The following is an 18,244-nucleotide window of genomic DNA, read 5'->3' on the forward strand; positions in this document are numbered from 1 at the left end:
AAGGCAGTTGTGGTGAACAGGTCTAAGCTCATTCTACACATTAGGACACGGCTGGAACATGTAGGGGAAGAAAATACTTAGTTTTTAAACATTTTTAAACTCTGTATAGTCCCTTTAAAAATAATACCTTGCCCAGTGTTGTAACATGGGTCACAGCGATCTTTAGAAGTAAAAAAAAAACTCTTTGGAGCCAGGCTTTTAAAGCAGTACTAAGTAACTCATGCCCCTAGAGGGCATAAGTGCAACTGCAGGTGTTGTAGCAAGTTGCGATTTTTTAACTTATTAATCGTCCGTGAGAGTAAATACACTGACAGAAAAGACAAAGGGACAGAGGGATATTGTTCATCCAATTACACAATGGAAATATTTTTTTTTCACTCAAACTTGGCTGTAAATACTGTTTAAAGTCGTGCACAGTTAGCTTTGCTCGTTAGCTTCTTCTTTGTGATTCCATTAGTGTGTATTGGTGACTCCGGTCCAGAGGCAGGGAAGTTGCATTTGTGGTTTTCTGGCCAGAGACACCAGGGGGAGATGAAAGACCCTCCAATCATCCCATTAACACTTTAATTACCACCAGAGGGACTACGGAAAGGATTTATTAAGGTAAACAAGTTACTTAGTACTGCTTTAAACTGTTTAGGAGGAGCAAAGTCTCCATTACAGTTTTGCAAAGTTTGTTTCGGACATACCACATCTGGCCACCAGATGTAGTATTGCAGCAATGTCATGAGGACCAAAGAGAAACACATTCCTTTCCTGTTGTATCTATCAAATGTGATGAATACTTTAAAAAAAAGCTACTTTCTGTCAGCACATGATCATGTAGGCATGTTGTAGTTTTTTCTTCATAAAAATTAAATATTGTCAGAGAATTATACGGCTCATTGCACCACTGCCAAAACAAGAAAAATGTACTTTTAAATAGTTTAAGGAATAGCAAATCAGCCTCAGATTCCAAACTGCTCAGAGTTTAATAGAAGTCGATGGGAAGTCTGTACAATTGATTTAAGGTTTTAAAGTTCAGTAGCGAGTCCCTTTGGTCATGTGATCCTCATCTTCACAGGGGGAACCTTAATGGCGGCCGCTCTCACTTCCTCTGTGAGGTCTGTGCCCAGAGGAGCCCTGAGAAACAAAACAGCATCATCATGAAGCAAAGAAAGAACAAATATCTGTCTATGGGTTTATACAGGCAGCAGCCAGTCACATCTACCTTCTTCATTAACAAATACTTAATCATTAATGCAACATAAAGAGGGGTTTAATGTGAAATGTTGATTGGCTGAGGGGAGGGTTTGGCTGAGACGCCTCTACATTGCTCAAACTGTAACTATATCCCTGTCTTTAAACCGAAAAACCTTACACTTAAACCATATTTAAAACTAGAAGGATAACTCAAAAAGACCCTCTAGTGTCGTTTAATAAATTAATGAATGAACTGAGGATAAATGACCACTTAATTGATGTAAAACACTCTTAATTATCAACGTACTTGGGTTCATAGGCGACGTCCACATCCGGAGTGAGGATGCCTTTGTTTTCTCTCAGTCTCTCCACTCCGTTCCTGGATATAAAACAGAATAATACTAATACATGGTTCGATAATGGCGTCCCCTGAATAAAGCGGCGTCTCACCAGGCGATCATGACCCCGTTGTCGGTGCACAGTTTGGGGGGAGGGCAGAGCAGCCGCAGCCCCTCTCGCTCTGTGATCAGACTCAGGGCTTTGCGGATGTACTGGTTACTGGCCACGCCCCCCGATACCACCTACAAAAGCAACATTTATGCTGTTATTTAAAGACAAACTCAAAAGTTCAGCCCGACGGATCAACATTGTGCCTCGGCCTGTCACGATGACAAAATCTGAAGTTCGATATATTGAGGCGGGAAAATATCACGATACACAATATTATTGAAGACCTTTTAATGCCTCAGAAACTAACCCTACGCTTCAACAATAAAGCTTTGTTTGAAAATCAATCTTATCTTATCCATTGTCCTCACTTTGTGGCAACGATGTCTCCACTAAAAGGAGCTAGATGCGAGTTGGTCATTTTTATACTCACTACTGCCACCTCAGGTCATACGTGTAACTGCAGCTTCTATATTATATCGTGCATGACGGCACTTCAGACCCGAATTAACACCTTTCTGAGTGACAGTGCAGGATTTTAGAGGCAGTTGTGGTGAACAGGTCTGAGCTCATTCTAGTAGGGGGAGGAAAGTACTTAGGAGGAAAGTACTTAACATTTTTAAACTCCTTTAAAGTAGCACCAACAGACACCACATTTTAGATTTAGGGTCAGGGGTTCACATTAGGGTTAGGGAACGGCAAATGTGATGCAAGTTGTGTTTCCCTCACACAGATCTTACACATAGTTTTAGAAACTAGAAGGTCTCGGCTTTCAAATGAGGTGTCACACTGGCATATAGGCTGTAAACTCTCCTGTTGATACGCTTTGAGATTTGGATATGCATAATTGCCATCCCTAAACCTAACCCGAAACCCTGCACTGTGGCGCAGCGGTTAGTGCTTCTGCTTCACAGCTAGAAGGTCCCGGGTTTGATTCCCACCAGGACGGGGTGTGGAGTTTGTATGTTCTCCCCGTGTCTGCATAGGTTTCCTCCGGGTACTCCGGTTTTTCCCTACCACTAAAAACATGTACAATAGGTGAATCCTCCAGCCAGGTGATTCTGACCATCAGCCTGGCTCCACATCTGGAGATGGGTCCCCGGGCGCGGCCCTGCTGTCAAACACTGCTCCTTACGGGTTCCCCCAGCGGTATTGAAGGATGGGTCAAATGCAGAGGACAAATTTCCCTACGGGGACAATAAAGTAAACAACCCCAACTGCAAAAACAGATTTTCCATCCATTTTCTTCCACTTGTCCGTTGCCAGGTCGTGGGGCCCAAATCACATGGCACCAGCTCCACTATGGCTCCTCCTGCAGGTGTTGGGTCCACAGGAGGACGGCCTCATGGTTCTCAGGCCTGTTGGTCTCTCATAAGGGGCTTCTGAACTGCTCTTTGTCTGACCCGTCAGGACCTATTGGACCTGTTTGCCATGGGAGACCCTACCAGGGGCACGAAGCCCCCGACAAATGAGCTCCCAGGATCATTCAGGTGCTCAAACCCTCCACCACGTTAAGGTGGCGGTTCCAGGGGGGAGATTTTCCAGTAATTGTATTTTTCGTGCAAGTGAATAAACACACATGGGACTCACACAAGTCAACACACCACGCTGGATTTTAGCCTCAGACTAATTTCCATCCGTTGTCCCCATCTGCCAAACACTCAACCTGGCCTATTGCTGGGTTGCAGGTGACATCACAGCGTTCTAAAGGCCTATACTATTATATAGAGGAAAAATTATTTTGTTTTTGAGGAAATTTTTGGTCTTGTACAGAGAGATCTTGGACCCAGTGACTGATATTAAAGATCATTTTTTAAATTCATATATTTTCTTTTTAGCTATGACTTGTGAAAGTGTAATGTTATTAATAGGAAAAACTGGCTCTTGCCCCCCGCTGGGTCCGATGACATCATCACATTCTAGAACCTGCAACCCAGCAATTGTACATGTTTTAGAGGCATGGGCAACACACACACTGGTAGAATATACAAACTCCACATAGAAAGGCCGGGGATTGAACTCGGGACCCAAAGCATAAAAGACAGAATTGGGAAAATACCAAAGTGGCTTGATTCTCCGGGAGCAGCCGGTTGTTTCTGCAGAAGACAACGGCACGGTGAGTGCGTTTGGCCAAATGACAGGCCACAGTGTGCTGCACGCCGGCCGCCAGGTCGTTCACACAGGACAGCAGGCTCCCGGGCGCCACACCTGCAACAGGAACACATTATTATAGATGGATAAAAGTTTAAGGAGAAGACAAACTATTACATACAATTTATATTAGGGCTGACTAATACCGTTACATTATTGTTATAGTGATTTTCTATATTGTGATATAATTAAATCACAAAATAACTGAGGTCTGAGATTATTTTTTTATTTATTTTTCAGTCAAAAAGAGAAACCTCATTGCGTACTTACATTTTAGCCTCTTTTTAATCTTGATATTGTTTGGTTTATTAAGTCTTTTTTAAAAATAAATACTAAGTGCCGGTCAGAAGTGGATAGAGCAGCCAAACTTTGAAATAATAACTTCAAGTAAAAAAAAGAGGAGAAAATGTTACTTTGAGTGGATAAGTTGTAACAAAACCTGAAAATCCTAATATTTATACCAGTAAAATATATTAAAATACACATTCCACGAAACACAAACTACATATTTCAGGGCGGCACGGTGGCGCAGCGGTTAGCACTCGTGTCTCACAGCTAGAAGGTCCTGGGTTGGTGTGGAGTTTGTATGTTCTCCCTGTGTCTGCATAGGTTTCCTCCGGGTACTCCGGTTTCCCTTACCACTAAAAAAACATGTACAATAGATGAATCTTCTGGAGATGGATCCCTGAGCGGCGGCCTAGGCTGGCTGACCACTGCTCCTAACGCCATTGAGGACGGGTCAAATGCAGGGAACGAATTTCCCTCCGGGGATTTATAAAGCATAACTTAACTTACACTATTACTCAAGTAGAAGTAAAAAGTACTGAAAGATCTAACTACTCTAATAAGTACAGTTTCCTCAAAAAGTTACTCAAGTACTTCGCCACAAGAGGGCAGACTTTCCTTTATAGGGTGAAGTTAGAAGCAGCTCTTTCCACATTTAAATATGTTTACGTGTGGAACCAAGTATAATTACACAAAATTAACCTAGTTGATTTTCTAAGCGGATAAAAAGGGGAACTATACTGTGAGGCGTAATAACACCAGGAGCACTTCGACGTCCGCACAGAGACGATGAAGTGCCAGACAGGTACGCATCAACTGTTCCTTAACCTGGACCTACCACAGCTTTGTGACATAACTTCAATAACCCTAGGAACACATTGCTCATTTTACACAAATAAACACATTCATATTCGACTCCAGAACTGAGTTTTAAAGGCGCCTCACCCTCCTCTTTCTCCTTCTTCTCAATGGCCAGAGACACCTGGGTCCCGAGTCCGGCGAAGGAGAAGTTACAGTCCAGACTCTGGCTCATGGGAGTCGTGAACCTGAAGCTGGTGCGGTCTCCGCTCTGGGCCAGCAGCTCCAGGGCCTGGCCCCCGCTCAGAGAGGAGCAGAGCGGGTGCTTTAGCAGCGAGAGGCGACGGGCCACCTGCAAATCCACAACAGGTTTATACAAATAATATTAGACTCTACACATGTTTTATCTGGCAGTTTTCACGGGTTAATTAAATGAATTCCATCTGAAAAGACTCACGGAAACAGCAGTGTTTGCTTTAAAAGTCATTTAATGATGATTATATTGAAAGTTTTATTAGGTCCCGGGTTCGATCCCCGGCCAGAGGGGCCTTTCTCGGTACTCTGGTTTCCCCGACTACTAAAAACATGTGCAATAGGCCAGAAGGAATGAGAGAGTGTGAGTGTTGGTGGTGGTCAGACTCGCAGCCTCGATTCCCGAGGTCTATTTATTCATTTAAGAGAAAGGGAAAACAATGCATATTAATGAACTTTTTTTTTTTTTTTTAAATATGCCAGATTATAGCCATAGGCTAATTTCCATCTGCAGAACCCCTGGCAGGTTGACGTCACAAAGACACAGAAACACAAACTATACACTATATACATACACAGAATATATACACACATATATGAACACACACAGTGGAAAAATGACAGTGGAAAAGAACCAAATTCATATGTATTGCACATCTTTTAATTGAATTTGATTATTATTATTATTATTATCATTATTATTATTATCAATATCCCCTCCAGGAACTGCCATCTTAACGTGGTGGAGGGGTTTGAGCACTCGCATGATTCTGGGAGCTCTGTTGTCGGGGGCTTCGTGCCCCTTGTAGGGAGTTCCCAGGGCAAACAGGTCCTATAGGTGACGGGTCAAAGAGCGGTTCAGAAGCCCCTTATGAGAGACCAACAGGCCTGAGAATCGTGAGACCGTCCTTCTGTGGACACACCACCTGCAGGGGGAGCTATAGGGGATGGTGCCATGTGATTTGAGCATCTCCAACAGCTGCCCCCACAACCGGCAATGGACAAGTGGAAGAAGATGGATGGATATAATTATTATTTCATGCAACGGTGAAGCACTTTGAATAGGTTCCGTTCATACTAAGGTGAATGGAACAGCCCATAAGTTAAAATAAAGTTGTTGCAGCTAAGAATCCTGTTGTGGTAACTATAGTAACCATCAAAAATATATGCTAAAGTTTTGACTTGGTTTATGGTTGATATCTGTGTAAGGGCTGGACTTGAAAACGGCCACAAAGTTCAGAGTCTTCTTTCTCAGTGCAGATGAAGTAAGGTCACATGACTGTCTCATGAAGACGTCCAAAACAGGAGACAATATTCAAAATGATGACAGGACTTTCAGACACAAGATGACTGTGACAGGTTTGTAAATCCAATCTCTGTCAAATGAAGACCAGGGAGACATTTGGAGATTTTCAGCTTGTAAATTTCTTTCAAAAAAGGCGTTTCTCCCATTGCGTTGCATAAACCCTTGCTCCAAAATAAACTAGATCCCCGGCCGACCTTCTAGATGTCATGAATGCACTGCTCTACAAATAAACCTACTATTGTACTTGTATTGTATTTTCATTAATAACGCCTCACCTTGTCCATCGCGTCCCCTGGAGCTACATCTAACGACTGTCCCAGCAGCAGAAAATCGTCCACCCCTCGGGCCACGGCGAGGAGAGCGTGTCCCCCCGAGATCAGCAAAACCAGGAAGGGGAACTCCACCTGCTCCGTCATCCGTGCCGTCAGGGCGTGGGCCTCCATGTGGTGAATGGGGATGAATGGTTTTCGGTGCCGCGTCACGAACCTGCGGCTGAACTCCAGCCCGATCCCCAGACTCAGGGCCAGCCCGGGTTTCACTGTCGTGGCCACGGCCGAGAGCTGCTGAGGGGAGACGCCGCTGAGAGCCAACGCTTCACTCACAACGTGCTCGATGTGCTCTCTGTGCAGCTGCTGCGCTACCGTCGGGATGATTCCTCCGGTCCTGAACGCAAAAACAAATGTAGTTAGTGCAATGGAGTGTGTGTAATGAGTTAAGAGTACCGGTACATAGATAGAATAGAAAAACTTTATTGTCTACCATGCATAATGATGGCAGAAATTTGCCTTTGGCTTGCTCATACATTCTAATACATTTGCCCAGCAATGTACATAATAAAAATCAGTTCATTATAAAATCAGTTCATTGCAGACACAGCAGCAGCAGGTACACTTCATTAAGGGAAAGGAAAAAGGAACAGACTGACTGAACATTAACACTTACAACATTAATATTTACAACTTATTCAGATCCATTTTATTTTTTGAAGTAGCTTCCAAACTTCTACTTCAGTAATATTATAATAAAGCATCTGTGCTCTTGCTTGAATAAAATAATAGTTAGCCTTTCCACTCTGAGCAAATGTTTAAAGGGACTAGATGCAAGTTGTGTGATATATGATACAAACATATACATTTTTTAAAGCTGTAACTACTAATATAGAATGTATTACAATTTTTAAGTAACTTGCCTAACACTGAACATAGATTTATTTTGTGTTTTGTTACTTAATTCTTCATAGTGATGTCTATTTATATTTTAACATTATTTCATGTTTTGTTCCTCATAATTTATGTCACGATTGAAACATTGATCAAACTGTTTACGCTCAAACAGTTACTTACTTCTTTTTTACTCTCACTTGAGTAAATATTTTTGGTAGATTCAGGAAAGTGAATACAATTTTAAACTCACTTGAGATGAACCTCCTTCTGTGAATGCAGTGACTCCCCCAGGATGTTCCCGTTTAGATCCAGGACCGCGGCTCCAGTGTCGTCGCAGCTGGTCTCGATGCCCAGAACCAGAGAGGAGGCTCCAGCCCGGCTCTGTCTGCGCACACGGCCGCCTCCGAGCCCTCGAAAGAGGCGCAACTTCGAGCTAAACATGGCTTATCTCCTCAAGGTTAACTCATGTTTTGACCAAATATTTCACTACATAATGAGTAACAAATCAATTATATGACATCTTTGATAAATTACACGAAACATGATACAAACCGAACATTTATAAAGGCTTTAACATCTATTTCTTTTTAGCGAAAATGAGCAAAAAAAAGTTGAATTACATCCATCCATGCTCTCAAGCTTTCCGCCGGTGTGTCATAAAAATAAACCCGAGTAGCAACTGATTGTGACGTCTGTACCGCGCGCGTTCAAATAAAGTTATAAAATCAACAGAACATTTAATCTTTTTCATCACCGTGATTACAGAATTTTGAAACAAAATCTGAATATATTAATAAAACTAATTATAACTAGGTCCAAATGTGTTGGAGTTTTACCCGGGCATGTTACTTGGTTGCACCAACGCGGAAGTAGAAACTGATGGCGTGGTTTTCAGCAACGTTTGATTGATTTGCGCCGGTTTATCTTTAAATTACGCTCAAAGTGAAAGAGGTAAATTATGTTAAAGCGTATAACTGTGTGTCTGCTCTGTTTGTGCTTTTAGATGGTGGATTGTAAACGTTTTATTCATTTTGGCTGATGAGTTCATGCTGTTAAGATTCAAAACTACCTTCAATTTAGCGGCGTAGTTTCGATACGACCAGATAAAATAATAAAAAATAAAATAATGGACTCGCACTTTTGACATTAATGTAAAGATGGACTTCATAGGTTACTTTTGTCATGATTTGTGTCTATTTTATTTTTACATTATTGATTAAACTTTATTTTATATACAAGCTCCGTACAATACAGATTTCTAGATTCTCTCGCCCAAAATGAGGTGTGTGTGTGTGTGTGTTTTTTTCAGAAATGAAAACGCATTTCAGCTTAGTATTGTTAGAAAAGCTTTAGGTATCCATAAGATGTAATAAAACTGCATTTCTAGAAGTTAAAAAAGTTGAAGTCCAAAGTGCTCAGGACGTTTTGGTCAAATTATTGATGTACTCTCTTAACCAAGTGCATTTTCTCCACTTCCACTTTACCCAAATCTACAAGCTTCTTGACTGAAGCTCACAGCCTGTAGGCCAGAGTAACGCCTCATTTGAAAGCTAAGCCCTACCAAGCTGATATAAGATGTGTCCCCGTGTCGTTGCCGTGTTGTCGTCGTCACTCTTATTTCGGCGTATTTTTGACATTTTTTCGTTGCTTTTTTGTCACGTTTTTTATTAGATTTTTGTCTCCATTTTTTGTGGCTTAAAAATATCTCAGTGTTAAATCAGTAACACTGGATAACTGGGAAATGATGTATGTCAAAAATCCTGAAATATCCCAGTTTTGTTCTGCGAGGAGTGATTTGCACTTGCACTTTGAAAATGACGACAATTTGTAAACACTCCTTAAAGAGAAAACAAGGAATAATCTTCAACCGGACCTTTTTTATTATGCATAGTTGCTGAAGTTTCGAGAATCCCATCAGATGTTAGTTTGGGAAGTGGTGACACACAGGTGTAGTTAGTTGCACATTGGATGATTCTCGAGCGTCGGCAACTATGCGTAATAAAAAAGATTATTCCTTCTGTTTTCCTTGTATTATATATTGTATCCCTGCAATTTACATTGTCTACATGGTTGCTATTAATTCACAGTTTATCTTGGTGCATTTCTCAGCTTCCAGTGAAGACAAGGAACTCACTTGGCACTTTATCTTCCCAGTGGAGGCATGGAGCCGCCATCTTGTCTCACTGAAGATCTGCAGACATTTATCGTGACCTCTGCTCCTCCGTTGGCGTATTACATCCCTGATTTCATAACAGAAGAAGAGGAGTCCTACCTGCTGGAACAAGTTTACAAATCCCCCAAAACTAAATGGACTCACCTGTCGGGCCGGCGGCTCCAAAACTGGGGAGGGCTGCCGCATCCCAAGGGCATGGTCGCCGAGAAGATCCCGGAATGGCTTCAGACGCACTGCGAGAGAATATCGTCTCTCGGTGCGTTTAGCGGGAAAACGGCAAATCACGTTTTAGTCAACGAATACAAATCTGGAGAAGGGATTATGCCGCACGAAGACGGGCCTTTGTACCACCCTACGGTCACTACAATAAGCCTGGGATCACACACGCTGCTCGATTTTTACAACCCCATCGGTAGAGAAGAGCAACAACCGCAGACTGAGGAAAACCGCTTTCTCTTTTCGCTGCTGGTGAAGCCGAGGAGCTTGTTGATTTTGCAAGAGGACATGTACAAGAAGCTCCTCCACGGGATACGGCCGCTCGAGGAGGACGGCTTGACGGAGAAAGTGATGAATTTGGCTCATGCCGGAGGCGCAAAAGGAGAGACTTTGACCCGAGGGACCAGAGTGTCGCTGACCATTCGACACGTGCCAAAAGTGATCAAGAACAAGCTCATTCTGGGACGGAAATGAGCCTCTGCTTACAGAAATGCTCATGTAGTCTTAAAAGTTAAAGTATTATCACTTGGGATGCACCGATACCAGTATCGGGCATCGGGCCGATACCACATGCTTGTACTCATACTCATACTCATTCATGAGGTCCCGATACCAGAAACCGATACCACTTGACGTGCAGCCAGCGCACCTATATCTCAGCTGAGGAGAGAAGAAGCAACAAACTGGACAATTCTCTAGTGGAAATACAATAATCCACATCGAGCTGACTTTATTACAGACGACACTCCCTAGTCTGTGCTGGATTTAACCAGAGCTAAATGTTGGTAGTGCTGCAGCGTCTGCAGTGTTTACAAGATACAGGCTAACGTTGCCAACTCGCGGCTAGCAGTTTTGGCCATTCTGACGCCGTTTTATGCCCAGGGGTTTATTCATCTGAAAAACTAACCCAGGGACTAAGAAGTCCTCAGAAAATCCAAATTAAAGAGATACAGCATGTCCATATTGAGCGGAAATGTGCTGCAGCAGAACAATGAAAACGCTGTAGCTACTCGCTAAGTTACTACAAACACACGAGAAAATCCACACGGAGCTGAAGTAAAGATGAAAAGCAACCATTTAAGTAACATCTCAATACTATTGTTAAATAAAAATACATACATGAATAAAGCACAGGTATTGGGGAGCTTTTGGACATGGGCTTTTCTGTCTGAGTAATAAAGTACAATAAAAATTTAAAATTATATTGAATGAAAATAAAATAAATAAATAAATGGCATCAGCACAATTCTAATATTACTGCTCTTAAAAGTGTCGCCTGCTTTACTTAAGGAAATGTAAATGAGTAAATTAACTAATTTACAAACCAATCTGCTGTGAAAAAAGTAAGGATGTTGAAGAAAATGCCTTGTTCTCATATCGGTATTCGGTATCGGCAAGTACTCAAATCAAAGTACTCGCACTCGTACTCGTATCGGTTTTAGAAAAAGTGGTATCGGTGCATCCCTAATTATCACTTTGTTTGGTAATTTTGACATGTTTGGGAATGGCCTACATAGAAATTAATATTTATCCAATAATTAATTACCTGAAGCTGTGCTGCACGATATGGGGCAAAAAAAAGAAGCAATTTGAATACTGCAATAAGTACACTACTATTACAGTATTTTACCAAACTTTTTCAACGTTGTACATTCCATTTCGGAAAGTTTCATTAGAACTAAATGAAGACCAAAACAAGGCTAAATTTGAACTAAACTAGGAAAATCCTTAACTTTTGCACTTTTTGTTAATTGCTACTGTTGTTTTTTTTGCTGTGTTAAGAAAAAATGTATAACTTTCAGATGGAAGACCTCAGTGATTGTGTAATATAATTTGGCTTCTTCCGATTATGGATATTCCATCACCTAATGCAGGGTGTCTACAGGTCGAAGCAGGTCAAATGTAATGCTTTTTAATGCCATTGTAATGCCTAAACACTGAATGTTTAATGCCACAAATGCAGGAAAACAAAATTTAATTTTGTATGGTTTGTAAACATTCAATCCAACTGTAAATGTTGATATTCAAAACTAAATTGGACAAAACTAGAAAGTTTATATATAATATATAATATATTTTGTAATAACGAGACTTTGTCGATATATTGTGCAGCCTTACTGTCCGATCAGGAAAGTAAATATAGCACAGCATGATCAACCTCATCTTAATCAGTGCAGCTACTTTTCCAGCAAGATGAATTCTCCCGGGATTTATGAGTTTACACAAACAGAGACTCCATCTTGAACATCTCCCGCCTTCACCGCTCAGACTGAACCAAAACTGGTTCTGCCAAAAAAGACACTAGTTAACAACGCTGCGATCACAAATAAACACGAGGTGCTGCAACACATAACACAAACACACATTACTTTTTTTCAAATCTAAACAGTGAATGGATTTGCAGTGTTCTTGATTCAATGCTGCTCCAAACGTGTGACCTCTGCCCGAGCTCGGTCCCAGATTATCACTCTGGCTCTTACCAGGTTATCATATTACCCAAACACCTCCAAACCTGGTCCCATTGGCTTTAGAAAAATATTTTCACTATTATCATTATGAGTTTTTTCTGGCAGGTTGAGCTTTGTATGCAATTATAGAACAATTGCTGCTTGAAGTAGAGGAATGAAAATTGCATGTAAAAGAAACAAAACAAGCAAAAGCATTGTCTCTTTGGAGAAATATATCCAAGACTGATGTGACTGGATTCCTTTGTCTTGATCACACGACACATTTGAAAATATGTAGAAATGAAATGACAGTTGGTGCTTTTTGAAACTGACTTTAACATTCTGTATTGCTGATAAACTGATTTTTGCATTTTCACAATTAACAATATATTCATAGTCTTATCTCATAATATGTGCTGAACATCATCAAATCAAATAAATGCTGGTTTAACTGATAACAGTTGTAAGGCTGATTTATTTACAGTTACAGAAACATTTCACTTGTAAAAGCAATTCAATCAAGTCCCAATTGGCTTGTTGCACGGTATGGCTATGCTAGTTCCTCTGACCTGATGGTGTGAGCGCCAGTACTTCCTGTCTGTATTCTTTTCCTGGAATAATAATCATATTGTCTAAAGATTATGTTGCGGGCAGTGAGTTCCCGGTAGATGATCATTTACTGTGTGTTCAAATCTTGATGTAATGAGTTCAGATCGGAGACACTTGTGATCATAAAGGATTGATAGTTTGTTTTGAAGCTAAAGGCTAACATGCTATAAAAAAAATGAATAAAAGGGACTATTTCAAATTGTATAATGCATGAAATTAATGTTAGCCTTTAGCTTCAAGACAAACTCACTGATCCTTATAAACATAGACGTCTCCTCTACGGAAATATTTACACTGTACAGCAACTCTTTAACCTGCAGGAAGTGATCATCTACTAGGAACTCACTGTCCACCACAGAATCTAGGAAATACCATGATTCGAACGGGTCTAAACTAATCTTAATGGAAATTAATACGAACAGGAAGTACTAGCACCCACAACTTCAGCTCAGAGGAACTAGCGTAGCCACATTGTGCAACAAGCCAATTGGTGCAGGTGCAGGTCTCAAAGCTCAGCCCGGACTGTACCTTAAAGGTTCCACAAACTTCCATGCTCGCACTGGTTTAGTCACTGTGACACATTTTCTAAACCAGCACAAGCTGATACTAGTCTGTGTTTTGCTCAATATCTAGCAACTGTTTGGTCTAATGTACTTATTATTTATTTTGTGAATGATCTTTCCAGGTGAATTTCGGGACCATGGAGCCGGAGAGGAAGCGCTGGAAGGGCTCAGGCAGCGACGTCGACTCGTGGGACGCGCTGCCTGTTCTCTCCGACGAGCTTTCCCAAGACGTGGAACTCATCGACGCTTTTGCCGCCCCGATTCTGGACAAAAAACAGACCTCGAAGCTCGTCCACAGGCTCAACGCCCTGCACCCGCTCACCGCTCTGACCCACGTGAAGCGCGTTCGACCCTGCAAAACCAAGGGCTCGCCGCACGCTCTGGAGATCCTGCTCTTCCCCATCGACGACGCCGAAGCACAGCTGGATTTGGACTTTTCAGATCTGGGTTTGGGTCGGCCTTTCGAGGTGAAAATCCCATCCAGACCGCCTTTGACCCGGCGGCAATTCGAGTTGGCGAGCAAACACTGGCCGACGTCTTTCCACGAGGACAAGCAGGTGACGGTGGCGCTGCGTGGCGAGCTTTTCGACGCCAAACAAAAGGCGAAAATGCTTAATTACATGACGTCGGCGATCGAGGCGGCAAACGAAGGGAAGCGGCGAGACATGGAGGCCGTCGGCGCGGTGATCGTCGACCCGAATCTGGACAAAATCATCGCCACAGGTCACGACTGTCGGAGGAATCACCCGCTCCAACACGCCGTGATGACCTGCATCGACTTGGTGGCGAGAAGTCAAGGCGGCGGCTGCTATTCCTACGAGGAACACCCGGGTTGCAGGTTCGATTCCCCGGATTCGGACGGTGACGGCGTCGTGCCACAGCCGTACATCTGCACCGGATACGACCTGTACGTGACCAGGGAGCCGTGCGTCCTGTGCGCCATGGCCCTGGTTCACTCGCGGATCGGGAGAGTTTTCTACGGGACGGGTTCAGAAGACGGAGCGCTGGGGACGAAATTCAAAATCCACGCACAGAAAGACCTGAATCACAGGTTCGACGTGTTTAAGGGAGTTTTGGCAGGACAGTGCAGAGACCTGGACACTGGGAAAGAAGGTAAAGACGAGGAGAAGTAACTGGATTGTTTTACTGGGGCTGAGTTCTCATTTTAGGAGTTTTTATTTTGAGTTATCTGTAAAGTGAATGCATTTTAAAACTTGTCTTTTTGCATTGTTCTGATTCCAATACATTTGTAGTGATAAAAAATTGAGTTCTTTTCCTTACTTACACCAGTGGATCCCAACGTTTTTTGTCTTTCATACCCCTTTGGCCTTTCAGTGGTCAACCGTGTACCCCCTACCTCACGGGTGTTACAGTTTATTTAGAAAGTAATTCCTTGAAAGTGGTTTGTATAAGAAAAAGGACAATTTTGCAGTCAAAATAAACCTAAAATTCTCCCAAAGCAACACATTTTACTGAAAAATATAGCTTTTCCTATAAAAAATTATGTTACATTTTCCCCTTTTTCAATCTGAAATAGTTCCAAGTAGCCCCTGCTTGGTCCTCGAGTACCCCGTGGTTGGGAAACACTGACTTACACCAGTGTTTCTCAACTTATTGTACGGAGACCCCTACAGGTACTTGAGGACTGAGCAGGGGCTACTTGGGACTGTTTAAGATTTTAAAGAGGTCAAACTGAAAACTATTAGAACATTATTTTGAAAGGAAAGAAAGTAAGTGCTTTATTTGTCAAAGGGACTGTACTGGGTTTAAAAATGTTAAAATTAAGTATTTTCCTCCCCTTACATGTTTCAACAATGTTCTAAGGTGTAGAATGAGCCCAGACATGTTTACCACAACTGCCTCTAAAATCCTGCACTGTCACTCAGAAAGGTGTTAATTCGGGTCCGAAGTGCCGTCACGCACGAGCGTAATATAGAAGGTGCAGTTACATGTATGACCTGAGGTGGCAGTAGTGAGTATAAAATGGCTAACTTGCATCTAGCCCTTTTAAAGTGGCTTAAGTATTTCACAAATTGAATAGATTGTATGTAGTTGACTGTCCGGGTCTGAAGTTTAAGCTAACGTAAGTGTTATTAAATAATATTTTTTCTAAAGTCCCTCCCTTTGCTGATTTCAGCAACTAATAAGAATCTGCGGGATACCACTTTGACCAATGAGACGAGCTTTTCCTGGGAACCGGCCTGTCCGGTTCAATCAGGAGAGAAGGGGGAGGAGCTTGATTGCTTGCTTTTGTTCCTGCGCTACTCATTTTGCAAACTAGGAAGGCCTTTACTTTCAAATTTCACTCTATCTCTCCTTACTTTGCAAATTTACAGACTATTACTTTAATATACAATTGTACAATCGTCCTTCCTCTTCCTCCTGCGCTGCTCCCTCCCTCTCTTCTTCATCCTTTCCTCCTCCTCCCCTGGCTCTGATGCCGTTCTTCACCTGTGAAACTTTGCCTCACAGTTGAGCCAGGACCCGGTGAATATAAAAAGTCTTTCACCATCGCCTGGAAAGAGCGTAGCAGACGAATATAATCCGTCTTCTCCAGTGAACGAACATGAGTCAGAACAACAGTAGGGATAGACAACTTGTGTGGCTTAGCTGCTGGTCTTGTCCAGATACCTCCTTGTTCGTCCCTTTTTTGTTTCCTGTAGCGCCTCTTGAAACTGTGCTGCAGGTCTAGGGGCTCTTGGTGCCTCTTCAGTGTTTCAGAAGAAGAAATCTGGATTTGTAGATCTCAAATGCCGCTCAAAGGAACAGGCCACAGTTCTTCCATACTGAGATGTTCTTACCTGAGCTTAGACGAGTTGATACGTACCTGTCTGGTCTTTGTGCCCGTGGAAGAGCTTGGTCGCTTCCAAGTTCACCCCCGTTTGGAGCTATAGGAATATACTGTTATTCTGATCGTTTGGGGGGCTGAGCGCACACACAAAGACCAGACGGGTACACATCAACTTCTCTAAGCTCAGGTAAGAACCATAGACTGCATATATAAATAGACAGCTCCTCCTCACTCCTCCCCATTTACCACAATGACCATGTTCAAGGGGGAAATCATGGCAGATTTACAGACTCCTCCTCCCCAGCTCTGACGAAGCATGTTCCTAAAAAGGGCATAAGGGCGGGATCTTCGCTGTAGACTCCGCCCTTGTGTGATGTGCAGTTCGCGCTGCTCCAGTGTTAACAGTCCGACCCTCATTAGTATGAGATTTCAATTTTTTTTCTTATGAACCAGCCTGGTCTCTTTAACTAACCCAGCATTATCACAGGAGGAATATCTAGCTGTAGAAAGTTTAAGAAAAGTAGGGACTAGGCTCTAAAGTTGTTTTTCACGTGTCTAAAGTCCAGTGCTTTCCAATGGGCGACTAGCGGTGACATGGAGGTACTACAGCAATGGTGGAGCTATGGCGGCCTCTAGTGTCATCGTCACAAAGCAGAGCAGCCAGCGGCCATTAGTAAGAACATATCTCAGTATTGAAAAGCTGTGGCCTGTTCCTCTGCCTCTGCCCCCCTCCCCCCGCTCGGACGCTCAGACCACAATCTCGTCCTACTGCGTCCGGATTACACACCCAAGGTGCGAAGGGAGCCAGCACAGAAGAGGTCTGTGAAAGTGTGGAGTGAAGAGGCTGAAGAGAGACTTAGGGACTGTTTCCAGACCACAGACTGGAACATGATCTGCAGCTCTCATGGAGATGACATTGACGGCCTGACCCACTGCATCACAGACTACATCAACTTCTGTGTGGAAAACACTGTACCAACCCGGAAGGTACGGTGTTTCTCCAACAACCACCCCTGGGTGACCCCTGAACTTAAAGCCCTCCTGAACCAAAAGAAAAGGGCTTTTAACTCAGGGGACAGAGAGGAGCAGAGGAGAGTCCAGCATGAACTCCAGTGGAGGATCAGGAAGGCCAAGAAGGACTATGGCGAGAAGCTGGAGCAGAAGCTGGCGCAGGGCAACGCACGGGACGTGTGGAGGGGACTGAAGAACATCTCCGGTTTTGGACAGAGTGCCAGAGGGACAGCTGATGGAGACCAGCGCGGGGCGGATGAATTCAACCAACATTTCAACCGGTTTGATTCTCCCCCCACTCCCTCCTCTTCACGCGTCTCCAGCACAGTGGACACTGCCCCCCTCCCCCGACCACCTTCACCTGCCTCCAGCCCCCCTGCACCCACGTCTCCAGCCCCCACCATACGGACTTCCTCTAGCACCTGCCCCACCCCCGGCAGTCCACCCCCACACCAGTCCCCCCTCTCCATCACACCGGACCAGGTGAGGAGGGAGCTGAGGCGACTGAAGCGGGGGAAAGCTGCAGGACCAGATGGCATCAGTCCCAGGCTGCTGAGGACCTGCGCAGACCAGCTCTCCGAGGTCCTCTGCCACATCTACAACCTGAGCCTCAGCCTGGAGAAGGTCCCCGTCCTGTGGAAGACCTCCTGGCTGATCCCGGTTCCAAAAACAGCGCACGCCAGGGAACCGGCCCACTACAGACCAGTCGCCCTGACCTCCCACCTGATGAAGACGATGGAGCGGCTCATCCTCACCCATCTCCGCTCTGTGGTAAGCCCCACCCTTGACCCGCTGCAGTTTGCTTACAGACCCAACATCGGAGTGGAGGACGCTGTCATCTACCTGTCGG

The 18,244-nt window shown here is 43.5% G+C and overlaps 3 protein-coding genes across 3 annotated transcripts; 2 read left to right on the plus strand and 1 right to left on the minus strand.

Annotated features, from left to right (window-relative positions):
* Positions 1 to 893: 893 nt before the first annotated feature.
* On the minus strand, positions 894 to 8,140 carry osgepl1 (O-sialoglycoprotein endopeptidase-like 1). Its single transcript, XM_079562954.1, has 7 exons — positions 7,835 to 8,140; positions 6,697 to 7,084; positions 5,011 to 5,215; positions 3,689 to 3,837; positions 1,633 to 1,763; positions 1,490 to 1,561; positions 894 to 1,122 (listed from the first exon to the last, which is right to left on the minus strand). The coding sequence occupies exons 1-7, from the start codon at positions 8,023 to 8,025 to the stop codon at positions 1,041 to 1,043; spliced, it is 1,218 nt and encodes a 405-aa protein (XP_079419080.1). The 5' UTR covers positions 8,026 to 8,140; the 3' UTR covers positions 894 to 1,040.
* Positions 8,141 to 8,442: 302 nt separating this feature from the next.
* Positions 8,443 to 14,735, plus strand: adat3 (adenosine deaminase tRNA specific 3). The gene is made up of 2 exons (XM_079562512.1): positions 8,443 to 8,535; positions 13,715 to 14,735. Exon 2 carries the CDS (start codon positions 13,730 to 13,732, stop codon positions 14,723 to 14,725), a length of 996 nt encoding a protein of 331 aa, XP_079418638.1. The 5' UTR covers positions 8,443 to 8,535; positions 13,715 to 13,729; the 3' UTR covers positions 14,726 to 14,735.
* On the plus strand, positions 9,746 to 10,447 carry alkbh6 (alkB homolog 6; the record flags this gene model as incomplete). The annotated part of the gene is made up of 1 exon (XM_079563743.1): positions 9,746 to 10,447. One exon carries the CDS (start codon positions 9,746 to 9,748, stop codon positions 10,445 to 10,447), a length of 702 nt encoding a protein of 233 aa, XP_079419869.1.
* Positions 14,736 to 18,244: the final 3,509 nt, after the last annotated feature.

The sequence above is a fragment of the Gobius niger genome (assembly GCF_951799975.1).
Source record: "Gobius niger genome assembly, chromosome: 9".
Lineage (NCBI taxonomy): Eukaryota > Metazoa > Chordata > Actinopteri > Gobiiformes > Gobiidae > Gobius > Gobius niger.

Coding starts and splice junctions, on each gene's coding strand:
- adat3 (XM_079562512.1), top strand. CDS start 13,730: ATGGAGCCGGAGAGGAAGCGCTGGAAGGGCTCAGGCAGCGACGTCGAC.
- osgepl1 (XM_079562954.1), bottom strand. CDS start 8,025: ATGTTTAGCTCGAAGTTGCGCCTCTTTCGAGGGCTCGGAGGCGGCCGT. Junction 3,838..5,010: donor GAAGAAGGAGAAAGAGGAGG/GTGAGGCGCCTT, acceptor TTCCTGTTGCAG/GTGTGGCGCCCGGGAGCCTG. Junction 1,562..1,632: donor AACGGGGTCATGATCGCCTG/GTGAGACGCCGC, acceptor TTTTATATCCAG/GAACGGAGTGGAGAGACTGA.